The sequence below is a fragment of the Juglans microcarpa x Juglans regia genome, chromosome 3S (assembly GCF_004785595.1).
Source record: "Juglans microcarpa x Juglans regia isolate MS1-56 chromosome 3S, Jm3101_v1.0, whole genome shotgun sequence".
Classification (NCBI taxonomy): domain Eukaryota; kingdom Viridiplantae; phylum Streptophyta; class Magnoliopsida; order Fagales; family Juglandaceae; genus Juglans; species Juglans microcarpa x Juglans regia.
Window position 1 is genome coordinate 19,167,670 of NC_054599.1, and position 21,889 is coordinate 19,189,558.

Here is a 21,889-nt window from a genome sequence, read left to right on the forward strand (position 1 = left end):
ATTCTGTTCTCTCCCATTACCTTTCAGTCTCACGGGAATCTTCATGTTGAGTATACAAGCGTGAAAAGAGAGTTAGAAGTCCTAAATTTCTCATCAAATAAGTATAAATGATTAGCCTAACAATTGGACCCAAAATCAGTTTAACTTTTGGATTGAGTGGTGTCCATATGCTCTCACTGAAAGGTCTCCTATAAATGTTATTTTTTTCCCCTTCTGGCAGTGGCATCGGAGCTAATGCAACTATAACATAATTGCGAAGACTCAAAAGATGGGTCTAAATCGTAATACAAACTGGTCCAACTTAGACCCATCGATCAAACACTCACAAGTCACAATTATATGGAAAATTATCAAGTGCTCAAGGAGTATAGACATGATACTCTCTTCCAATCAAAATAATACCATGTTATTAAAGTTGCTTACATTTTTAATGACACGTCATACTTTGATAGGATAGAAGCACCATATATTCTAAAACTACTTAATAATTACGCCAATTATGTTGACTAGACGAAAAAATGAATGTCCTAATGCACCCATCTGGCCTTCTCGACCATACACACCACATAAAAAACTCCCGTATGTTGCCCGGTCTATGTTGATTACAGAGAGGCTCTCCAACTTCTTGCACTCCCTAAAGGTCACCATTTTTCACAAGATTATTCGATGAAGGAATGAATGTGGTTCCTATACAATAAAATAAAGCAATGGCATGCTTCTAGACATCTTAAATTGAAACACGCCCAGTGAATTTGAATATTTCACTGCCTAGCTGGTTTTGGCAATATAGTTCGTTGGTAACATGTGAACTGAAATCTCAAAACAATCATTAACTGAAACTTCAAGAAGTCCACCGACCAATGGGAGAACCAACAGATTATGGCTTGGTTCTGGTTCAGCTTGCAACATATTCTTTCTGGAAAGTGAGGAAGAGGGGGGGAGCTATAGCAAGCTTCAAACCGATTACCTTCAAGCTCAGTGCTACATAACTTGGATGTGGGATGTGCCAGCAACCACGTTTTACAAGACTGGTTCTTATGTAGTGAAATAATGGGATTGCATGATTCTAGGCATCTTCTTTTAGCACTTTCATCTCACTGTTCATATCTGCTTTTGAATGGCATATGAGTTTCAATGTTCTGCTAGCCGGTTTTGGCAAGAAACTTTCTTGATTTAACATAAGAGAGCAAAGGTGCAAGTGCACAAATGAGGTCCTCAGAATGAAACAAACCGTTACAACACCCTCACGAACTAGACTCAGTTTGTCACATTGCTAGATAATTGGTCAAGAAATCTACAGTTCTCAAGTAAATGTAATTGACTTAAACCTGCCAATCATGATATCCAACTCAAGGTATCCTCATTTATACAACAGAGCAGGGAATCACTTTTTGCTGCGCTGCTTTCACATAGTGGGGGTGTATGGTTAAAAGGTCACATAATTGTAGTCATGAGATGGGGGGTAACATACAGCAAAAGAGATCCAGGTTGGACTTTCCATTACCAACCAAGTTTGAGCAACCCAACCCTCTCACTATAAGAATATGGTGGCAAGTTAGAATCCATTCTAAAGATAATACTTGAGACTTCACCAAAATCCACTGTGCTGATTCCTAGCATGAGTTTAAAATAATTTTGCTTGTTCATTCATAGAGGTTGCTAATAACATAATTGAAATACAAAACTTTCTATGGCATTTGAAGGCGATCAAGGTGAGGCAACTAATGAAAATATGAACAGAATAAATCAGAATAACAAAAAGAGATGGAAATCAACTTAAACTTACCAAGTATAAACCTTAAAATAATCTCAATTGACCAAAGAAGCAGGTGGAGGAGATGGCACAGCCCTATGCCGAAATAGCTTTGCGAGAGCTCTACGCTCACAGTCCTGCATACATAAGAAAAGGCATGACATATCAAGCACAATTTTTGCATGATTACACCTTTGTGAAAACACATTGAAAGCAACTAGTTTAAAGGAGCTAATCGTATAAACAATGTGATCATCAGGATTTTGCCAGATCCAACAACCAAGCAAAATCAACACAATCGATTATCTAATTTTAGTGACTTCTGAAATCATTTTGGAAATATCTCCAAAAGAATAAATCAACTAGCTGTAATGATACACAGACAAATACAACAAAATCACTAACTGAAATGTATATTGAGATTTTCTTGAGCTATTACCTTAAACATATTTAGGTAAAATGGTCTAGTGGGATTCATTCTTCTCAGTTTCAAGTAAGTATATGCAAAGCTTAGCTGATCACGTGAGGTGAATCGGTTGACTTCATTGAACCAAAGACAAGAAAACAAATTTGACATTGGCGTATGTGCCCGTACTATAAAGGAACCTTCAGGAACAACTGCAAGATAAATGACACATCACATTAGCACATGGGGTTCATGGAGACATGAATTGCAGATGACAATCTCCACAATGAACAGAGATGCCAATGACACGCACAACTTGGAAGAGGAGTATTTGGGTCTGAAGGATCAAACTTGGTGAGACCATCAGACTGATAAAAAGTAAACTGTTCATCAATGGCCGTGTGATTGTACTTATTTAGACGCTTATTTTGGAGTACCTCCTCCCAGACACAGTGGCGATCATAATGATTTGAAATGGCATATTCTGATTTTGTTCGCCACAAAAAGTACTCAATAATCGACATTGGATCACTCTGCAGTCGCATCTTGCTGTCAAGCCAAATTGAGTACCTTCAAACAACCACTGCATATAAGATAAAACTTTTTGATTTACAACTAGAAGGGCCAAGACTCAATGGCTAGAATATTATGTAGAATTACCTAGAAGAAGGGAAGAGGCGATGTGGCAAAAACTTTGGCACCTTTCCAGTTTTCCGCATATCCTTATATGGCAAGTTCCTCACAACAATTATTTTCCATAAGCCGATATATCCACCGTCATCAGGAGTACTACCTTCTGATGACAGTTTTAATAATGTTTGCTCATCAACAAACATAACAAAACAAACATTTTTCTTGGAATATTCACTGATCTGCAGCAAACAAGAATATTTGAACATCACTGATTAATCCCCATGTATCATGATGACATATATATTCAGAACCTAATTCCTCTGAACAAAATATTCTAATGTATTGAAAACACACAAGCATATAAAATCATTAAAGCTCAAATAAATAGGAGATAACTAAAGATTTCATCATGCACACAGCTTGATAGAGCAAAGGTATTAGAGCCATAAACAAATCAAGTATAAAGAGAACCATACATATTAATTTCATATATTAAAATCAAAGGTCCATGAAAATGGAAATTTCAAGTTCAATGAACTTTCCATTTCCTTACTTCATGCAAAATCCTCTCGTTACCCCACCAGCTATCCATCATTTAATTCTTTGGAATGGCACTTTGTAAAAGGTTTAGACTAAGTACATCGTCAACTTTAGATCATCTATTTATTTTCTCTAAGAAAATGAAGGGATAAACTAAACAAGAAAACAGATACATGAAACTACATGAAAGCCTATTCCATTGCTTACTACACAAAATAGAACCCAAAATGCAAGAAATTCATAGCTGTAATTGTAACATTACGAAAAAGCAGTAGTTGTTTGCATTTCAAGCAGACGTTATTCTCTATAACCATTTGAAAAGATAAAGTATAATGCCAAAACATGAAAAGCAAAATTTTGTGAGTATCGAACGGCTATATAAATACACACTTCTATAATAGGGTTTCATGATATTACGAAGGTAAAAGATTCTCCTTTCTTTTAATAAAGAAAAGGGATGAAAAGAAAAAAAGAACTCATCTCAATATTTCAGTAGCTCCATAGGTTACCATTTTAAATTTTCACATAATAAAAATGTGATGCCATACCTTTCAAGAATCAAACATTCATTTTTCCATTTTTTTTTTTTATTTAAAGCAGTTTCAAAGTTGAAGATACCGCTCTGCTAATTAAATGCTTGTGGAAGTGTGTGTGCCTCCCATAAAATGCTGGGAGTGTCTGATGTTCGAACAGAAAGGTCAGACATGAAGATTATTCTTGGTCAATACAATTATATGGAGGGGTATGCTTATATAGAGTCAGAATGATGAATACATCCTCAAATTTACTTCCACTACTATTTACATCAAGGAATTCTTTTTTCCAGCCATATTTGAAGATAATAATCTTTCATGAATGAAAATCTGAATAGAGTATAACAATTGCCAAAGTGAAGGTTCAGTCTTATTTCTTATGATGCCGTTATGTAACTTATGTTCATGAAAAAGAAAGAAGTGTAATTTTGGGTATTTACAGTTGCAAGACTTAGTGCTGGTAGTTGTGATACCAGAGTTTTTTTTATAAGAAAACATTTTATTAGGAGGGTGTGACTCCAGTAATACAGGAAGTATACAAAAGACCCACCCAACCAGTAGAAGGAGAAAGTGCTAGAACTTCAAGAAAGGTAGAAATAGAAAATGCCTTTTTTTTTTATAAGTAAACAAATTGTATTTCTGCAAGAATAGGCCTAGCCCAGTATATATAGAGACAACCCTGACTAGGAGGTCGCGAGAGATATAAGGAAATCATGAAGGGCCATGCTGTTGAAATCAACAGCATTGGACCATGTACATAACGTGCTATAAAAGAAAGCTATAAATTCTTCTATCGATCTCTCATTGTCCTCAAACGTCCGCGCATTACGTTCCTGCCAAAGACACCACATGATGCACATCGGAATCATTTTCCAAACCGCTAAGATCTGGTGTACCCCTCCAATAATTGGCCAGCTAGCCAAAGCTGCTACCACAGTCTTTGGCATAACCCAACCCAACTCTACTCTACCCAACACCCATCCCATAAAATCCGTGCTATTTCACAGTGTAACAAGAGGTGACCTACCGACTCGCCCCCTCCCCTACACATACAACACCAATCTGCTATAATAATTCTCCACTTCCTCAAGTTATCTGTTGTGAGAATCTTGCCCAAAAATGTTGTCCACACAAAAAAGGCTACTTTGGGGGGCGCCTTGTGACTCCATACCCTTCTCTAGGGGAACCTCATATTGGGGTCTTGGGTAAGAGCCTTATAGAATGAGCGAACTGAAAAGGCACATTTCCCGGCAGGTACCCACCATAAACCATCTTCTTGAAACTGACTTGGCTTCACTGAATAAAGGAGGCTATAAAAGTCAACAAAATTATTCACCTCCCAATCTTGCGCAGCCCTACTGAAACTGATGTTCCAATGAAGTTGCTCACTTGATATTCCCATGACCTCCGCTATTGAAGCCTCTTTAATACTGGCAATTTGGAATAATGAGGGAAATACATTATGTAGAGCAGTATCTCCGCACCAAATATCTTTCCAAAATTTAATCCTGGATCCATTGCCCATCTGAAAACGAGTGTGACGAAAAAAGACCGACACCCATCCTCTTCTAATATGTTTCCACATCCCCACTCCATCAGCTCCTCTAACTTCTTTCATGCACCAACCCCCCCACATATCGTCATATTTGCACCCAATCACCCCTCTCCACAAGGCTTCCAATTCTTTATTGTATCTCCATAACCATTTGCTGAGTAACGCCCGATTGAAAGTCCTCACATTTCTGATACCCAAACCATCATTGGATATTGGGCGACAAACCATTTCCCACTTAACCAGGTGGAATTTAAACTCCTCACCCAAACCACCCCATAAGAAATCACGTGGGAGTTTCTCAATCCGGCCTGCCATACTTGCAGATATGGGAAATAATGATAAAAAGTACGTAGGTAAATTAGAAAGTGTACTCTTTATCAAAGTAAGTCTACCAAATTTCGACAAGTACATTTTCTTCCAACTCACTAATCTCTTCTCTATTTTCTCAATCACTGACTCCCATAAAGCAAGCGTCCTTGCACCAGCCCCCAACGGAAAACCCAAATACTTCAAAGGTAGAGAGGCAACCTTACAACCCAACACATGAGCTAATTGCCGTACATTAGGCACCACACCAATTGGTACCAACTCAGACTTTTCAAAATTCACTTTTAAACTGGACACTGCTTCAAAGCATAGGAGTAACACCTTCAAAGCCCGCACCTGATTCTGATCTGGAGCAGAGAAAACAAAAATATCATCTGCAAACAATAAATGAGATATGTTAATGATACCCCTATCTGGGGTTCCAACCGAAAATCCTTCCACGAAGCCATGATGAGTCAATGTTGTGATCATCCTACACAATCCCTCCATTACAACAACAAATAGTAAAGGCGACAACGGATCGCCTTGTCTTAGGCCTTGCAAACTATGAAAGAAGCCTGTCGGGCTACCATTTATCAATACAAAGAACTTGGCCGTTGATATACACCAACGGATCCATGACCGTCACCTCTCTCCAAAGCCACGTCTCCCAAGAAGATAAAGAAGGAAATCCTAATTAACATGATCGTACGCCTTCTCCATGTCTAGCTTGCATATGATCCCCGATGATCCTGCTTAGGGGTGGCAATATGTGACACGACCCGTTAACCCAATACGAACACGACACGATAAAAGCAGGTTAGGACTTAGCCTTAACGAGTTCGGGTCAAAATGGGTTGACCCGTTAAGACACGATTGCTTAACGGGTCACTAATGGGTCAACCCGTTATGACCCCTTATAACCCGTTAAGAAAATTAAATTTACTTTTATACCCTTAGACCTAAAGGCTAAGGAGGACGCTTCACTTCCTTCTTCAAGTTCTAAATTTGTTTAGATCTGTGTTTTTTATTTTTTTATTATATTTGAGATTATAACATTAATATATTTACATTGTATGTTTTGTTTATTATATTTGGGATGTAATTTTAATAATGAATATTATTACAAATTGTGTGGATCATATTTGTTTGGATTGTAATTTTAGACTTGTAGTTAGTTTTTTATTTTTTATAGATATTATTTATATTTAAATATTTATATAAAATCAATTAAGTCAAACGGGTCGTATCATGTCTATTCAACCCATTAACGTAAACGGGTTGAAATGGAACGGGTCGTGTCGTGTCATGTTGTGTCAATTTATTTCTTATTCATTAACGGGTTATAATGGGTCGTGTCGTGTCAACCCGTTGTCTTACCGTGTCGTGTTCGGGTTTGAAATTTTAACACGAAATCCTTAACGGGTCGTGTTCGTGTTGACCTGTTAAGTGTAATGTACATACCTTGACATGACACAAACACAACCCGTTAACACGATTTGACACCCCTAATCCTGCTTTCATTCTACTATCCAAACATTCATTAGCAATAAGAACCGCATCAAAAATTTGTCTACCTTTAACAAAGGCATTTTGGGGCTTGGTGATAATCTTCCCTACCACCTCACTAAGTCGGTCGCTAGCACTTTGGAAATGATCTTATAAACCCCTCCCACTAAGCTGATGGGACGATACTCCTTTACCTCGATAGCCCCTACCTTCTTTGGGATCAATGCAAGAAAAGTATTATTTAAGCTTTTTTCGAATTTTCCGGCCACGAAGAGCTCTTGAAACACCTTCATAATATCTTCATTTACAACATCCCAGCAATCTTGAAAAAAACCCATAGAGAAACCATCTAGCCCCCGCACCTTGTCCTTAGCCATTTTCCACACTTCCTCCGCCACCTCCTCTTCCTCAAAAGCCCTATCCATCCGAGAGGCATCACTCGTAACAATGGCGTCAAAACCCAGCCCATCAAGGGATGGCCGCCAACACATTGGTTCAATTAGGAGTTGCTCATAGAAGCCAACTACATGATCCTGAATAACTTGTTCTTCTCTGCAATCAACACCGTAAATCTTCAGAATCTCAATGTTATTGTTTCTCCTGTGAGAATTTGCAACTCAATGAAAGAACTTGGTACTTCGGTCTCCTTACCTGAGCCACAAGGCTCTTGATTTTTGCCGCCAAGAAATCTCTTCTAGCAAGATAATTCTCTCAAGCTCCTCACCCAACAAGGTCTTCCGTTCTACTTCATCTTGGTTAAGGGGCCTCGCCTCTTGGATCCTCTCAATATCCAAGATCTCCTTCAACTTACCCTTCTTGTTTTCCCTTAGGTCCCCAAAAGATTGCATATTCCATAATTTCAGATCTCTTTTTAGCGCTTTCAATTTTCCTGCAAGGACAAAACTAGGGGTGCCCTGAAGTTGGTACGAGGACCACCACTATCTTACTCTTTTTTTTTTTATAAGTAATAATTTATTCAAAGAAATAAGCATAAGCCCAAGTACATAGTACATATACAAAGGAAACATCTACAAATTCCACAAACGAAAAGAAACTGAACGTCAGAAAACTAAAACAAGTGCAGAAAATTATCCTCCATTACAAACACTTTAACCCAAGAACTCAAAGTACTCAAGAAAAAATCCCTAAGATCTCCCAATGAGCATTCTTTATCTTCGAAGCGTCTCCCATTTCTTTCAATCCATATGCACCACATAAGACAAAAAAGTATCATCTTCCAAACTCTCACCGCCTTCTTACAGCCCTTCAAACCCTTCCACCACTTCTCTAGGCATTACCCAATGTAACCATGTTCAACTCAAAACCTCATTCCACAAGAATCTTGTCATTTCGCAGTGAAGAAAAAGGTGATTTACAGATTCTCCTGCCCTTTTACACATGACACACCAATCAGCTATAAACAGACCTCTCCTTCTAAAATTATCAGTAGACAATACTTTGCCCAAAGATGCCACCCAACAGAAAAAAGCAACCTTATTGGGAACTTTCACTTTCCATATACCTTTCCAAGGAAAAACACAACTACTATGACTAAACAAAATTCTGTAATAAGTTGAGACTGAAAACTTAGCATTTCCAGCAGGAATGCACACCATGCTATCCTCTCTTTCAAGCACCAACTTTGAACTGTAGAGTTTAACCAGCAGAGCCTTAACTTCATCCACCTCCCAATCATTGACATCCCTTTTAAAAATGATATTCCATTCAACCTTATTGTTATTACTGCAGTAAGAATCATAAATAGATGCATTATGATCCCTGGCAATTCTGAAAATGGAAGGAAAAACCAGCTTGAGAGCAGTATCCCCACACCACAGATCATGCCAAAAGAGAATCCTCTTACCATCTTCCACCTTCAATCTGAAATTATTGGAGAAGGAATCCCATCATTTTCTAATAAATTTCCACAAACTAACCCCATAAGCACCACTAGCAGCTTTAGAACACCAACCGCTCCACAAACTTCCATATTTCACGCCTATTAAATTTTTCCACAGGGCTTTACTCTCCAAATGATATCTCCAAAGCCATTTCCCAAGTAAAGCTCTATTAAAAACCCTTAAATCTTTTATCCCCAAAGCACCGCGATCCAGTGGTTGACAAACCTTCTTCCAACTAACCAAGTTAAACTTCTTTCCTCACCATTGCCACCCCATAAGAAATTTCGAAATAAACTTCCAATCCTCTTTTCGACTCTTGCCGGAAGAGGAAAAAGAGAAAGGAAATAGATGGGAAGGTTGGACAAAGTACTCTTTATAAGAGTTAGTCTTCCCCCCTTAGACAAGTAGATCCTCTTCCAACCCGCTAACCTCCTTTCAATTTTTTCAATCACCCCATCCCATATATTGACAGCTTTAAAAGAGGCTCCCAAAGGAAGCCTAAGATACCTCAAAGGCAAAGAAGAGATTCTGCCAGTAAATTAGCCAAGTCTGATAAATTCTAAACATCACTCACAGGAACAATTTCAAACTTTGACAAATTAATTCTTAACCCCGAAGCAGCTTCGAAACACAGCAAAAGTGCTCTTAAAACACGAAAATTATCCAAATCAGGCTCACTGAAAATCAAGGTATCATCAGCAAATAACAAATGAGAGATCTTCAAACAATTCCTAGTCTCATTACCCACCACAAAACTGGACAGCAGATTACCCTCCACAGCTCTCTCAATCATTCTACTCAAAGCTTCCATAACCATAACAAAAAGAAAGGGGGAAATGGGATCGCCCTGCCTCAAACCGCGAGAACTACCAAAGAAACCAACCGGTTCACCATTCACCAAAAGAAACCACTGTCTTACTCTTTCTACAAAGCCTTCAGATTTTAACCACATATTTTCGAATTTAAAATACCTTCTACCACCACGGATACCACTACAATCAAGCAAGATGGGCAAATGGTCCGAGTTGATACTAGGCAAACGCTTTTGCCAAACGTCTGGGAAATGACTCTTCCACTCAGGAGAAATGAGGAAACGATCCAACTGAGACCAAGAATGATTATTAGCCCACGTGGCGAAGCCACCAACTAATGCCAAATCAACCAAATTCAAATCAGAGATACATTTAAATAACTCTACCATAGCTGACTGCCCTCTTCTACTACTGGAAGACTCACTAGGAAATCTAATGACATTAAAATCTCCCCCTATCCACCATGGGAGGTTCCACCAACTATGAATACCGGCCAATTTTTCCCACAAACACACTCTGTTGTTATCTAGATTTGGACCGTATACTCCTGCAAAAGCCCATAAAAAGTTATCTGACACACTCTTAAAAGAGCATGCTATCGTGTACCTCCCTATGTACTCCTCCATTTTCTCCACTACCCGTCAATCCCATATCAATAACACTCCTCCCAAGCCCCATTAGATGCCATATAAACCCAGTCCATATGAACTCCACTCCACAAACTTCTCAAAATTCCCCTATTGATCAACTTCATCTTTGTCTCCTGTAACACACAATGTCCGCCTTCCACTCACGAAGCAAATTTCTTATATGAAGCCGTTTATTCGCCTCGTTAAGTCTGCGGACATTCCACGACACAATATTGGGTTTCATGGTGAAACCATCCCCTTCCCCTTCGGCCTGCCTCTATTGGAGCTACCCTCAGTGTTCAGCGACCATGTCAACCTTTTAAGCTCCCACTATTTTTTCGATACATTCTTCCGATGTTGTTGGTGTCCCGCTTTAATGGCCATAAGCAAGGCCCAAAACTAATCTTCATACCCTTCATATTCCACACCCACAACTTTCTGTATTTCATTAACCTTCTCTAAGACCTAGTCCGAGACTCCTGGCTAAAAAGGGAACAGAAAATTCAAAGGAGTCGGATCCACATCCCTGTTAGCCCCCAGAGTATCTTGAGCCTCCACCACCGAGATTTCAGTCATACCTACTTGATCACTCAGAACCATCGCATTTTCTTCATCTGAGGATACCCCTTCAACAGAATCATATTGAGACAAACCCAACTCAGAGTCCGAAAACTCCCCATCCCTCACATCCACCTCAGGGTCCACGAGAAGACACCCAAAGTGGTTCGCCATAGTCCCCCTCCCCTCCTCTTCCCTCATCGACACTGTCTGACCCTCGAGCAGCTGAGAAAAATCAACCACTCAATCGCAATGTCCACCACGACATGAAAGTCATCTTTTCTGGCACCCCATACCTACGGGCCATTGTCGGAGAGTGCCACTATCGTCATCGGCAGTTTCTGTTGGCCCCCTGACGTCTCCCCTTGCGACGGCAGCAAGCACGGTTGAGTCTCTCTAGGCTGCGCACCAGACGTGACCCCGGATAGAGCCCTAGGGCTTTCGCTCGCCTTCTGGGCCGATGGGCCAAGCCCATCCATGAGTCCCTTGTTGCCCGCGTCAGAAGGGACCGCCTGTTGAGGGCCCACTACCTTCAGCCCCACTTTCCTCCAAACAGGCCCCATGTTTTTCTGTTTTTGGTGGGCCTTCTCAGTTTGATACCAGCCCAGCCTCTCTTTCTCAGCCCCACCCACTTTCCTCCACACGTATTTCCTTATTACGCCCAACCAATTTCCTCAAATCTTCAAGATCCTTTTGCACTTTCCATAGTTGGTTCTGCAACACGTCCATCTACCAACGTAATTCCTTCTCCACCTCCCTGCCACCATCTGCAAAACGTACTCCTTGAGGAGCTCGAGGCTTAAATCTGTTAGTGGTGTAGTGCCCCTCTCGCCCCCCATACGTGCAAGAGCCTCCTTGTACGACCGTGTCTTCTCCCCCTTAGGCCTCGTTTGATGGCCGACTAGAGCTGCTTCACCCCATGTTCTCCTCTCCTGCATCAACTCCACCAACGCCTCCTTCAGCCTTTTCCATCCCTTCCCCCCTCCCCTTCTGGGATAATAATGAAACTTCTCCTACCTCCCTCCCTATATTCTGCCACCCTCACAAAACATCCTCTATTGTTGGAACATTTCTGTGCTAGGTAACTACATTAGCCCTCTCTAATGGAGCTGTAGAACTCCTCCTTCTCACCACTTGAGCAAACCTCCAGCACCTTAACCATCCACTGCACAGTTCTAAGATCCACCATGAGTTCCTGCTTCCTACTCCATCCCCTCTCTGTAATGCAAAATAATCCACCTTCATTACTAAGTGTGAATACTTTCGACTCAATCCCCACCTCTCTAAAGAATCCCATCGAAACCAATTTGAAATAGAAAATGCTACACTATTGCAGACTGCTATCTAACAATAAAGGGAAGTAAGGAAGGATGACTGGAGCTCCAATAGCAATTTTTCACCATCTTTGAAGATATTGAATCTTAGAAGCTATGTTCATTTCTTTCCCTCAAAATACACCACAACAAACAGGCCGGTGTCATCTTTCACAATAGTGCACACTAATGGCTCTTAAACTATCCTTTCCAACATGCTGGGAGATCCACTACTAGGGAAGGCATAACCCACTCTATCCTAAATAGACCAAAAACTAAGTTTCATAAAGCACTAACTTTATATAATCATGCAGAGTATATACTTGATGCTCAGTTGAATGAAATAAATATGAAGTAAAATTGCTTACGAAACAACCAGCTACTAATGAAACATAAGCTATTAACCACATAAGCAAAAGGTGATGATTATAATGTTATTAGCACAAAAGACAAATGTAAGGAATAGAATTTACCAGTCTGCGTGTGGGCCTCCTCAAAAAGTCGGAGCTCCCAAAAATGCAAGAAGATACTACAACCTTACATGTATACATGTATGCCTTGTCTTTCTCATTTAAATCAAATCCTGTGCTCAAGTACCCAGGTGGTCCATTTACGAAACCACAATGAAGTGTCTGATTTCTAGCATAGAAGGATTTCTCTCTTTCTGGGAGAGTCTGATGTCCTCCAAATCTAGGTTCAAAATAATTATCAAGTAATATTTCCTCTTTTTCAATGTACTCTAGCGAAAACTGAGTGAAGTTCATAAGATCCTTGGGTTCAACAAGATCATCCACTAATTTGACAAACCCAACTTCGCAAGGAGAATCTGGAGGGCAAAGACATGGAAGAAAAGGCACAAGGACTGAGTCAAAAATTGGAAATTATTTACAGAAGACAGAAAAGCATAAACTGAAATAGTATCCAATGAATGTTTAGTCAATATATTCAAAGGAAAAACGCAAGGAAGCATCAGCTCCAAACCTTATATCGGGTCCGTAGATGATAACACCATTAGTTTCTTTTGTAATAAACCGAAGCCTTATAATAAAAATGAACATTTACTAATATGATTGCAACACAAGTCCCAATGCCAATATAGAATTCTCCATGATTTTTATACTAAGTGAGGACTGATATTTTCTCTCTCCTCTCTTTCTCTCTCCGTACACAATATCTTACTTTGCAAACTTTCGTTGAGGATGGTGGTTGTGGGTGATTGACGGTGGGGTTCTAGGGTGTCTTGGAAGGAAAATGCCTTCTGTTAGATGTTTAGCTATAGAGTCAAAGGTGTTCAAGGTTCAAGCAGATGGGCGTGGAGTGATTATCACTGAGGGGGGTTGAAAAGGAGTGCAAAATGTGAGGCTGCGTTTGGACACTGCGCATTGGGTCTCAAGAATGTTGGAGGATTGTCAAAAGCACAGTAATAAGGGATATTACTCTACTCATAGAGAAGGAAACAGAGTGTTTGTTGGGCAGCAAGGCTCCAATTCTCGCGGCAACTATTTGGCCCTGGCGGTGTACAGTGGTGGAGGGAGTCGGTGTTTCATTTTCATCCCTAGGGGCAGAGATGGGATGGGGTGGAGAAAACTAGTAACGGCGTTGAGGGAGGTTGGTAGTGAAGGTGGACAGGGGAGAGGTCTACCGTCCTCGTCGGCAGGAGCTTTCACGTCGTCTTGGTCGTATAGGGAGGCCTTGCAGTCATCTCGAGATGTGCGAATGCCAAACACGGTAGGTCTACTACGGGCAGGAGGTATTCCCATTTTGGGAGATGTTCAGAGACCAGAGGAAGGTGGCAGTTGGTCTGGGCAAGTTGAGGTAAGTTTTTTGAAGGAGTTACGTGATATGCAGTCCTCGCTGGAGGAGAGTCTTAAAGTGAAGGGACTTATACGTTGCATTTTGGGTAAAGATGAAGTGGGGCTGGGCTTGGGGTGTGGGCTAGAGACAGGCAATTTGAAACGTATGGAGATGCATTGAGTCCTTGAACATAGATGGAGATGCATCCTCAGATCAGGTTGTGATAAAGGAGCATGTGGCTACCATTTCGAACATTTGATGTCGGACCTCATGCATGAAGGCCTACGGTAGATGGACTAGCCTTTGAGGTCATTGATCAAAATAGTATGGCCTTGGTGGAGAGACCATTTGAAGAGGAAAAGGTACAACAAGTAATCAGGAAAATAAATAAAGACAAAGCTCCAGGCTCAGATGGTTTCACTATGACTTTTTTTCAAACTTGTTGGGAGGTGGTGCGAGAGGATGTAATGTTGGTTTTTCAGGAATTCTTCACTTATGGCAAATTTGAGAAAAGCTTAAATGCTACCTTTTTGCACTAGTCCCTAAAAAGGCTGGTGCAAGAGAGGTACAAGATTTTAGGCCGATTAGTCTTGTGGTCAGCGTGTATAAGATACTTTCAAATATTCTTGCTAATAGGATGAGCACGGTCATGGAGAAAATTATCTCTAAGTCCCAAAATGTTTTTGTGAGAGGGAGGCAAATTTTGGACTCGGTTCTCATAGCTAATGAATGCTTGGACACCAGGATCAAGTGGAGAGTTCCAGGTATTTTATGCAAACTCGATATGAAGAAAGCATATGATCACATTAACTTGGATTTTCTGATATATATATGTTGAGTAGATGTGGGTTTGGGGAAAAATGGAGGCAGTGGATGAGGCATTGTGTGTCAACGGCTCGCTTCTCGATTTTGGTAAATGGTGCCTGTGGGTTTCTTTAATAGTTCGTGGGATCTACGACAAGTAGGGGTGATAAACGGTCTGGTCGGACCAAACGGACCGACCGTTTCAGTCCGGACCGAGACTTGGTCCGATCGGTCTCGGTCCACATTTTAGAGGACCGAAAAGTTTCGGTCCGGTCCACGATCCAGGATTTTTCCGGACCGGACCGAATGAAAAAAATATATATATTTTTTTTATATAATAATTGTACAATTAACAATATAAAATTTTAAATATGTTATTAATACTTGTTAATATTCTATGAATTAACTAATATATAATATCAATTAGTTAATTATATAGTAATTATATAAATTAATAATATAATTTTCATCTAATTTATTATCATTGACCATATAAAATATTTTTTTATTGAGTTTGTTACTTAATCCAAATTAATAAGTTACTTAATTTAATGTAGTATTTTAAATAAATTTTTTTTATTAATTATTTAAAAAAATAAAAAAAATTAGGCCGGACCGACTGGACCGGAAGGTCCCTTTGGGTGTTCGGTTTTGTCCATTGCCCCGGTCCGGACCATTTGCACCCCTAACAACAAGGTGATCCATTATCACCTCTCTTATTTGTCCTAGTAATGGAGGCACTAAGTCAAATGGTGTTGGCAGCAGTAGAGGGTGGATTTTTTTTCGGGTTTCATTGTGTGAGATATTCACGACTCCACCATTATTTCTCACATTTTGTTTGCAGATGACACCTTGCTATTTTGTGAGGCAAATGCAGGTCATATCCAATCTTTGAAGGCCATCTTACTTTGTTTTGAAGCGGTATCCGGGTTGAAGATTAATCTTGCTAAGACAGAGATGGTTGCGGTTGGCAATGTAGGCAGGGTTGGCGAACATTTTGGGTTGTGAGGTTGCTTCATTGCCATTGAAGTACCTTGGTCTTCCGTTGGGGGCTTCTTTCAAGGCTAAGGCAATTTGGGAGGCGGTGCTAGAAAAATTTGAGCGTAGGTTGGCCGGGTGGAAAAGGTTGTATTTATCTAAAGGGGGGCGGATCACACTAATCAAGAGTACCTTATCCAACCTTCCTACATATTACCTATCTTTATTTCCCCTCCCCGCTAGCATTGCATCTAGAATAGAGAAACTTTAACGTGATTTTTTGTGGAGTGGACTAGGAGATGAGTTTAAATTTCACTTAGTGGGGTGGGATAAGGTACGTTCTCCTCTAAGAGATGGTGGTTTGGGGGGTTCAGAATGTGAGGGATTTCAACAAGGCATTATTAGGAAAATGGTTGTGGCGTTATAACCATGAGATGGGAGCCTTATGGAAAGGGGTAATTGACATGAAGTATGGAAGTGGGTTGGTGTTCTAAAGAGGGTAAGGAGACATATGGAGTAGGGCTTTGGAAGTATATACGGAAAGGTTGGTGCACTTTTGCTAGTAATACTCGGCTATGTTTGGGGCATGGTAGTGGGATCAGCTTTTGGTAGGTTGTGTGGGTGGGAGATACAGCCTTAAAGGATGCTTACCCCGCGATTTTCAGAATTGCATGGGAAAAAGAAGCTATGGTGGCTGACCTGTGGGTAATCAATCAAGGTTCACAGGAGTGGAACATCAGTCTTACTCAGGATGCACATGATTGGGAAGTGACTGTTCTGGTGGAATTTTTTAACTTGTTGTACAACACTTCTACTGCTGCCACAATGGAAGATATGATGGAATGGAGACCCTCTAGGAAAGGAAAATTCTCGGTATGCTCTTTCTATGACTATATTACTATGCAACAAAGGCACAATTTCCCTTGGAAGAACATATGGAGGACTAAAGCATCTACAAAGGCCGCATTTTTTGTCTAGACAACAACTATAGAGAAGATTCTGACTATTGACAATCTTAGACAATGTGGCCTTATAATTATAGACTGGTGCTGTTTGTGCAGAAATAATGGTGAAACAGCGAACCATCTACTCTTACATTGTGAGTTCGCTTAAGATATCTGGAATTACTTTTTCAGCAGAATGGGAATAGCATAGGTGATGCCGGGTAGGGTGGTGGAACTTTTAGCAAGTTGGAGAGGGATCATTGGGACACCACAGATTGCAGCCGTGTGGAAGATGGCTCCTATATGTATTCTTTGGTGTATTTGGAGTGAAAGAAACAAGAGACTTTTTGAGGATCATGAACGCTCCTTGGAAGAGTTTAGGAGATTTTTCTGGAAGACTTTGTTTTTGTGGGCCATTGCTCTTGATTTGAATGGTCTCAGCTTCCATGATTTCCTTGTAACTGTTTCTAGTTCTTGAATAAGTGTATTCACATGTATACTTCCAGTGTACCTAGGCTATGCCTATCTTTATATCAATAAAATAACTTATTACTTATCAAAAAAAAGAATTTTCCATTTTCAGGAGAAATTTAAATTCAAGGAAGTCACAAGATTTACTGCAAAGGGGTTTACCATTAGGCTTATCATGCTGCAAAATTTGGCTAATTTTCTTAGGAAGCTAGGGAGTAGCTGGACACTTTTAGACATGAACATGAAGTGTACTGTCAAGCGCCATGTTAGGTTAACCCGCCTACTTGACACATTCAGGTGTACATATTAATTAGAGAAATACTACTCTTCATCCTAAATTTTGTAATCTTCATCACACTTCTTAGGGGATGCTTGGGGAATGAGATGAGATGAGAATTTTATAAATAGTAGTAAGATGGTTTGTGAATAGTAGTGAGAGTTTGAGTTAAGTATTTATTGGGTTTTGAGAAAAGAGAGAGAAAAAGTTGAATAAAAAATATTATAAAGTTAAGATATTGTCAGAATATAATTTTTTAATATTATTTTTATTTTAGAATTTGAAAAAGTTGAATTGTTTTTTGTTTTTTGTTTGGAATTTTGGGAGAGTTATACTGATTAGTTTGAAAGTGTTTGTATTTGAATGATGTTTGGGAAGGAAATGAGATGAGATGGAAATTGTTTCCAAACATCCCCTTAATGTGGCACATGTTAAGTCATTGTTATTCAAATGATTGACACAAAACCATATAAAACTTGCCACGTCAACAAATGTGACTAAGGATGATAAAATTTACAATGAAGAATAGCATTGCTCTATTTATTATTGCACACCAACTCAACACAATTTTGGCATTTCCAAAAACCTGACCGCCACCTACTGACCAACAGAAGGAAAAGAAACTATATGCTAGATGAAAGCTCAAAATTTCTTGGTCTGAACTCTGGACCTCAAGATCAACTATTTGTAAATTGTTGGAATTAGAGCAACAAAAACTAATAAGCGCTGAAAACTACTGCTTTTGGTTCTCACAATGTTCAACACTGCATTCAACTTTTATTAGGGAAGTCTTCAAGCGATACCTCAATATATAAATTTTGTCGGAAAATCACCTTAACACAAACTCAAAAAAGGCTTTCAATGAACACCATAAACATGATGTAACTTATTGGCAAACCGTCTTAACCCAAATTTTCAGCAATTGAAAACAAGATTCATAGATCTTAATATACTCATAAGATTAATGCAAGCTAAATATCCTTACGCTGCCTACGATTCTTGCTTTTCGGTGGTTTTGGAGCATTATACCCCAAAAGTTGTTCTTGTACTTCTTGTGACAATGAAATGCTATCTTCCAAATTATCTGCAATGAGAAATAAGTACTTGTTTTACATTTAACCATAGAAGAAGCACAAAATTAAAAAGAAAAAAGAAGCTAAATCACACATGGAAACATGAAAGTTACAACGAAAAATTAGTCACTGAACCAGGATCCCTAACTAATGCTAATATAACAAAAAATGCCAACGTAATTAAAAAAATAAAAATATCTTTGCTGAATATTTTCCCCAGTTCCATTGCTACACTGGACTTCACACAATCGATGGGATTGTATAGATACTATTTCAACACAACATACATACATTGAAAGAATTTTGTTGACCCACCAAAGCAAAAAAGCCATGATCTGTCAGAAAAAGAACTCCTATTCAAAGAATGCTTAACCGCATAGATAAATTTACAATAACCCGATACTTTTGGATCCAATTTGAGATTTTCCTTGGGAGACGTCGAGGAGGAATTGAAATATAATTATATCTATCAATACAAAGGAGAAAAAAAGGTTCTCCACTGATTCAAACGTGGTACCTATGGGATAGGGATAGAGAGGGGAAAAACCGAAGACTTCACATGGTTCTTGTGATCTAAAAATTAGTCTGACTTACTTTGTGCCTTTTGCCTAATGGGAAATGGGTCAGATTCTATAGGATCAAACCTATGGGACTTAAGGAATGATGGAAGCAAATTTTAAAAAAAAAAAAAAAAATGAGAGGGATAAATCATAAAAAAAATTAATCAAATAAAAATGAAGTAAAAGAGAGCTGTATCTCACCATGAAATAGCATTTGTATGCCAGAAAGGACCAAATAAATTAGGAAGAGCAATGCAAGCACAAAGACCCAGCGCGAGAGTCTTTGTCTAGTTATCCGACAAAACCTTCTTCCTCTACGAACAACCCGAAAACCATGCTCACTTTGATCAAGAGACTTAAAAATCATGCCAAGTATACCTCTTCTCTCCGTTAACATGTCGCTACTGTGCCTGTAAAAAGCCATTATAGAGCACCCTCCGAACTTTGGGAAAAAACGAGCTCATCTATTGAACATTTCTAACATTTCAAAATAAAATAACAAGTCAGTGGCGTACAATTAATGAAGCATACTGGCATATTATGTAGCCATTGACAGACTTCTATAGAATACTATCCCCAATCATACGGCACGAAACATCTACAACTGAACTAGCAATAATATTCTTGCATCCAAATTGATACGATTACACACAAAAAAGCATGTGCGAAGCAACTCAGCTTACCCTAGAATTAGTTAGCATACGTTGATTGAGGCTTATAAGCTGGCTGGCGTGGCAAGGTTTTGCAAAGAAAATTCAAATTCAATCGTAGGAAAAATTAGAAAACAACTTATAACACGATATTGTATGGATTTAAGATCCATTGTTTCAGCAATCAGCAGGATCTAAGGAATAAGAAAGATTTACGTGGGAAATGGAAATCCTACAAATTAAAATCCCAGATTGAGATATACCGAAGATGACAGGGAACTACAATTATAGAATAGCTGAACTGGGACACCGGGGATTTACCTGGATCTCACGGGCAGGTCCCAAGCAGTAGCAGCGGTGAACCGCGATGACAAGAATACGAGAGGTGGAGATCATCTAAAACAGAGAAACAGAGATACAAGGAGAGACGGTGGGATGCCCTGTACAAAAACTTCGTTACAGTAACTGCAATGCTCGGAGGGAGAGGAGAGAGAATAAAAAATAAACGGACAATTAACCATAGGTTTGGGCATACGTCCTTTGGTTTAGCACAGCATTCTCATGAGCTTGGGTAAAAAGGCAAAGTTAAACGGGTGGCACTTCAGCCGTTGAGAGTTTCCCCCCATTTTTTTTTTCCTTATTTTTCATATATTTTTTTAATCATCTTAAGCATTTAAAATAAATCATAACAATAAAAGAACTTAATTAATCATTAAGTAAAAAATATATATTATCGGGACCCATTATCAGGATCCCTATCATTTTTCAAGTTAAAAGTTGATTAAAATCATATGTTTTATCTATTCCATTCGATAGAGATTCTCACATTTGATTATACATCTATTTACCGATATAATAATAAAATATTATTAATTTAATAATTTTTTATCTAATTTATTTATCTCATATTTTGCAATTCAAATCTATTGTAAATTGTATGAACCCAAGCACCTCTATATATATATATATATATATATATAATAATTAGTGGTGCAACTGTTTTTAAGCAACAAAATGAGAGAAATTTATACAGATTATTCAATGGATGGTAAACAGTAACCATATAAATATATATTGTAGCTAGCAAACAAAATATTTGTCTTTTGCCTCTTCCAATATAGACTATTTTAAGAGATTTAGCTAAATTTTGGTTTGTATTTACATTTGGCTAAATAAATGAGAATGCTCTAAGAGTACTAGTATTGAATTAGCCAAATGCTAGTGCATATTCAAATTTTACCTAATTATGACTGAAATGGCCTATTCTCCAAGTTTGGCGAGTTATTGTTCATAGCTAAAAGGATTTTTTTATTCCTAAATTTTTTTATGCTCTAACCCCCCCTCTCTCTCTCTCTCTCTCCCATATTTGATTATATGAAAAAAATAAATAGTTGGAAAACAATAAGTTAATTAAAAATTTAAATTATTAATTAACATATGGTTAATATAATTGTAAAATATGAAAGAGAAATAAAAAAATATTATTATTAAAAAATATTATTATATTATTATTTTGACTTAACCAATGTGAAGCTATATCTTGAATAGTTTTGATTTTATGCAAAACATGTACTTTTAGCTAAATTGTAGATATGACTTTAACTAGACGAATGCCACTACTCTAAGAGTATTGGCAATGGTGTAGCCAAATGCAAATGTAAAATTTGCATAAAATCATATGTTTTGTCTTTTGTCTTTGACATTCAAGAAAGACTCCTATATTAGATTATTCATCCATTAGCCAAAATAATAATAAAATATTTTATTATTATTATTAATTTTTTTTCCTAATTTTTCTTTTATATTTTGCAATTAAAACCCTCTAAATAAGATTTACAACAACATCTACATGAAGAAACCTAATACATAATGATAACTTGTGTTGTCTTA

The 21,889-nt window shown here is 38.5% G+C and overlaps 2 protein-coding genes across 3 annotated transcripts; both read right to left on the minus strand.

Annotated features, from left to right (window-relative positions):
* Positions 1-347: 347 nt before the first annotated feature.
* On the minus strand, positions 348-20,513 carry LOC121257838 (probable hexosyltransferase MUCI70). 2 transcript variants are annotated; one of them, XM_041159087.1, is made up of 9 exons: positions 20,321-20,513; positions 19,551-19,826; positions 18,702-18,800; positions 12,922-13,274; positions 2,820-3,031; positions 2,473-2,729; positions 2,193-2,371; positions 1,787-1,890; positions 348-634 (listed from the first exon to the last, which is right to left on the minus strand). In XM_041159087.1, the coding sequence occupies exons 2-8, from the start codon at positions 19,771-19,773 to the stop codon at positions 1,810-1,812; spliced, it is 1,404 nt and encodes a 467-aa protein (XP_041015021.1). In that variant the 5' UTR covers positions 19,774-19,826; positions 20,321-20,513; the 3' UTR covers positions 348-634; positions 1,787-1,809. The 2 variants fall into 2 exon arrangements, with proteins under 2 accessions (XP_041015021.1, XP_041015020.1); XM_041159086.1 differs by having other exon boundaries at positions 348-1,107.
* LOC121257839 lies at positions 7,490-10,610 on the minus strand. The gene is made up of 2 exons (XM_041159088.1): positions 10,045-10,610; positions 7,490-8,171 (listed from the first exon to the last, which is right to left on the minus strand). The coding sequence occupies exons 1-2, from the start codon at positions 10,572-10,574 to the stop codon at positions 7,883-7,885; spliced, it is 819 nt and encodes a 272-aa protein (XP_041015022.1). The 5' UTR covers positions 10,575-10,610; the 3' UTR covers positions 7,490-7,882.
* Positions 20,514-21,889: the final 1,376 nt, after the last annotated feature.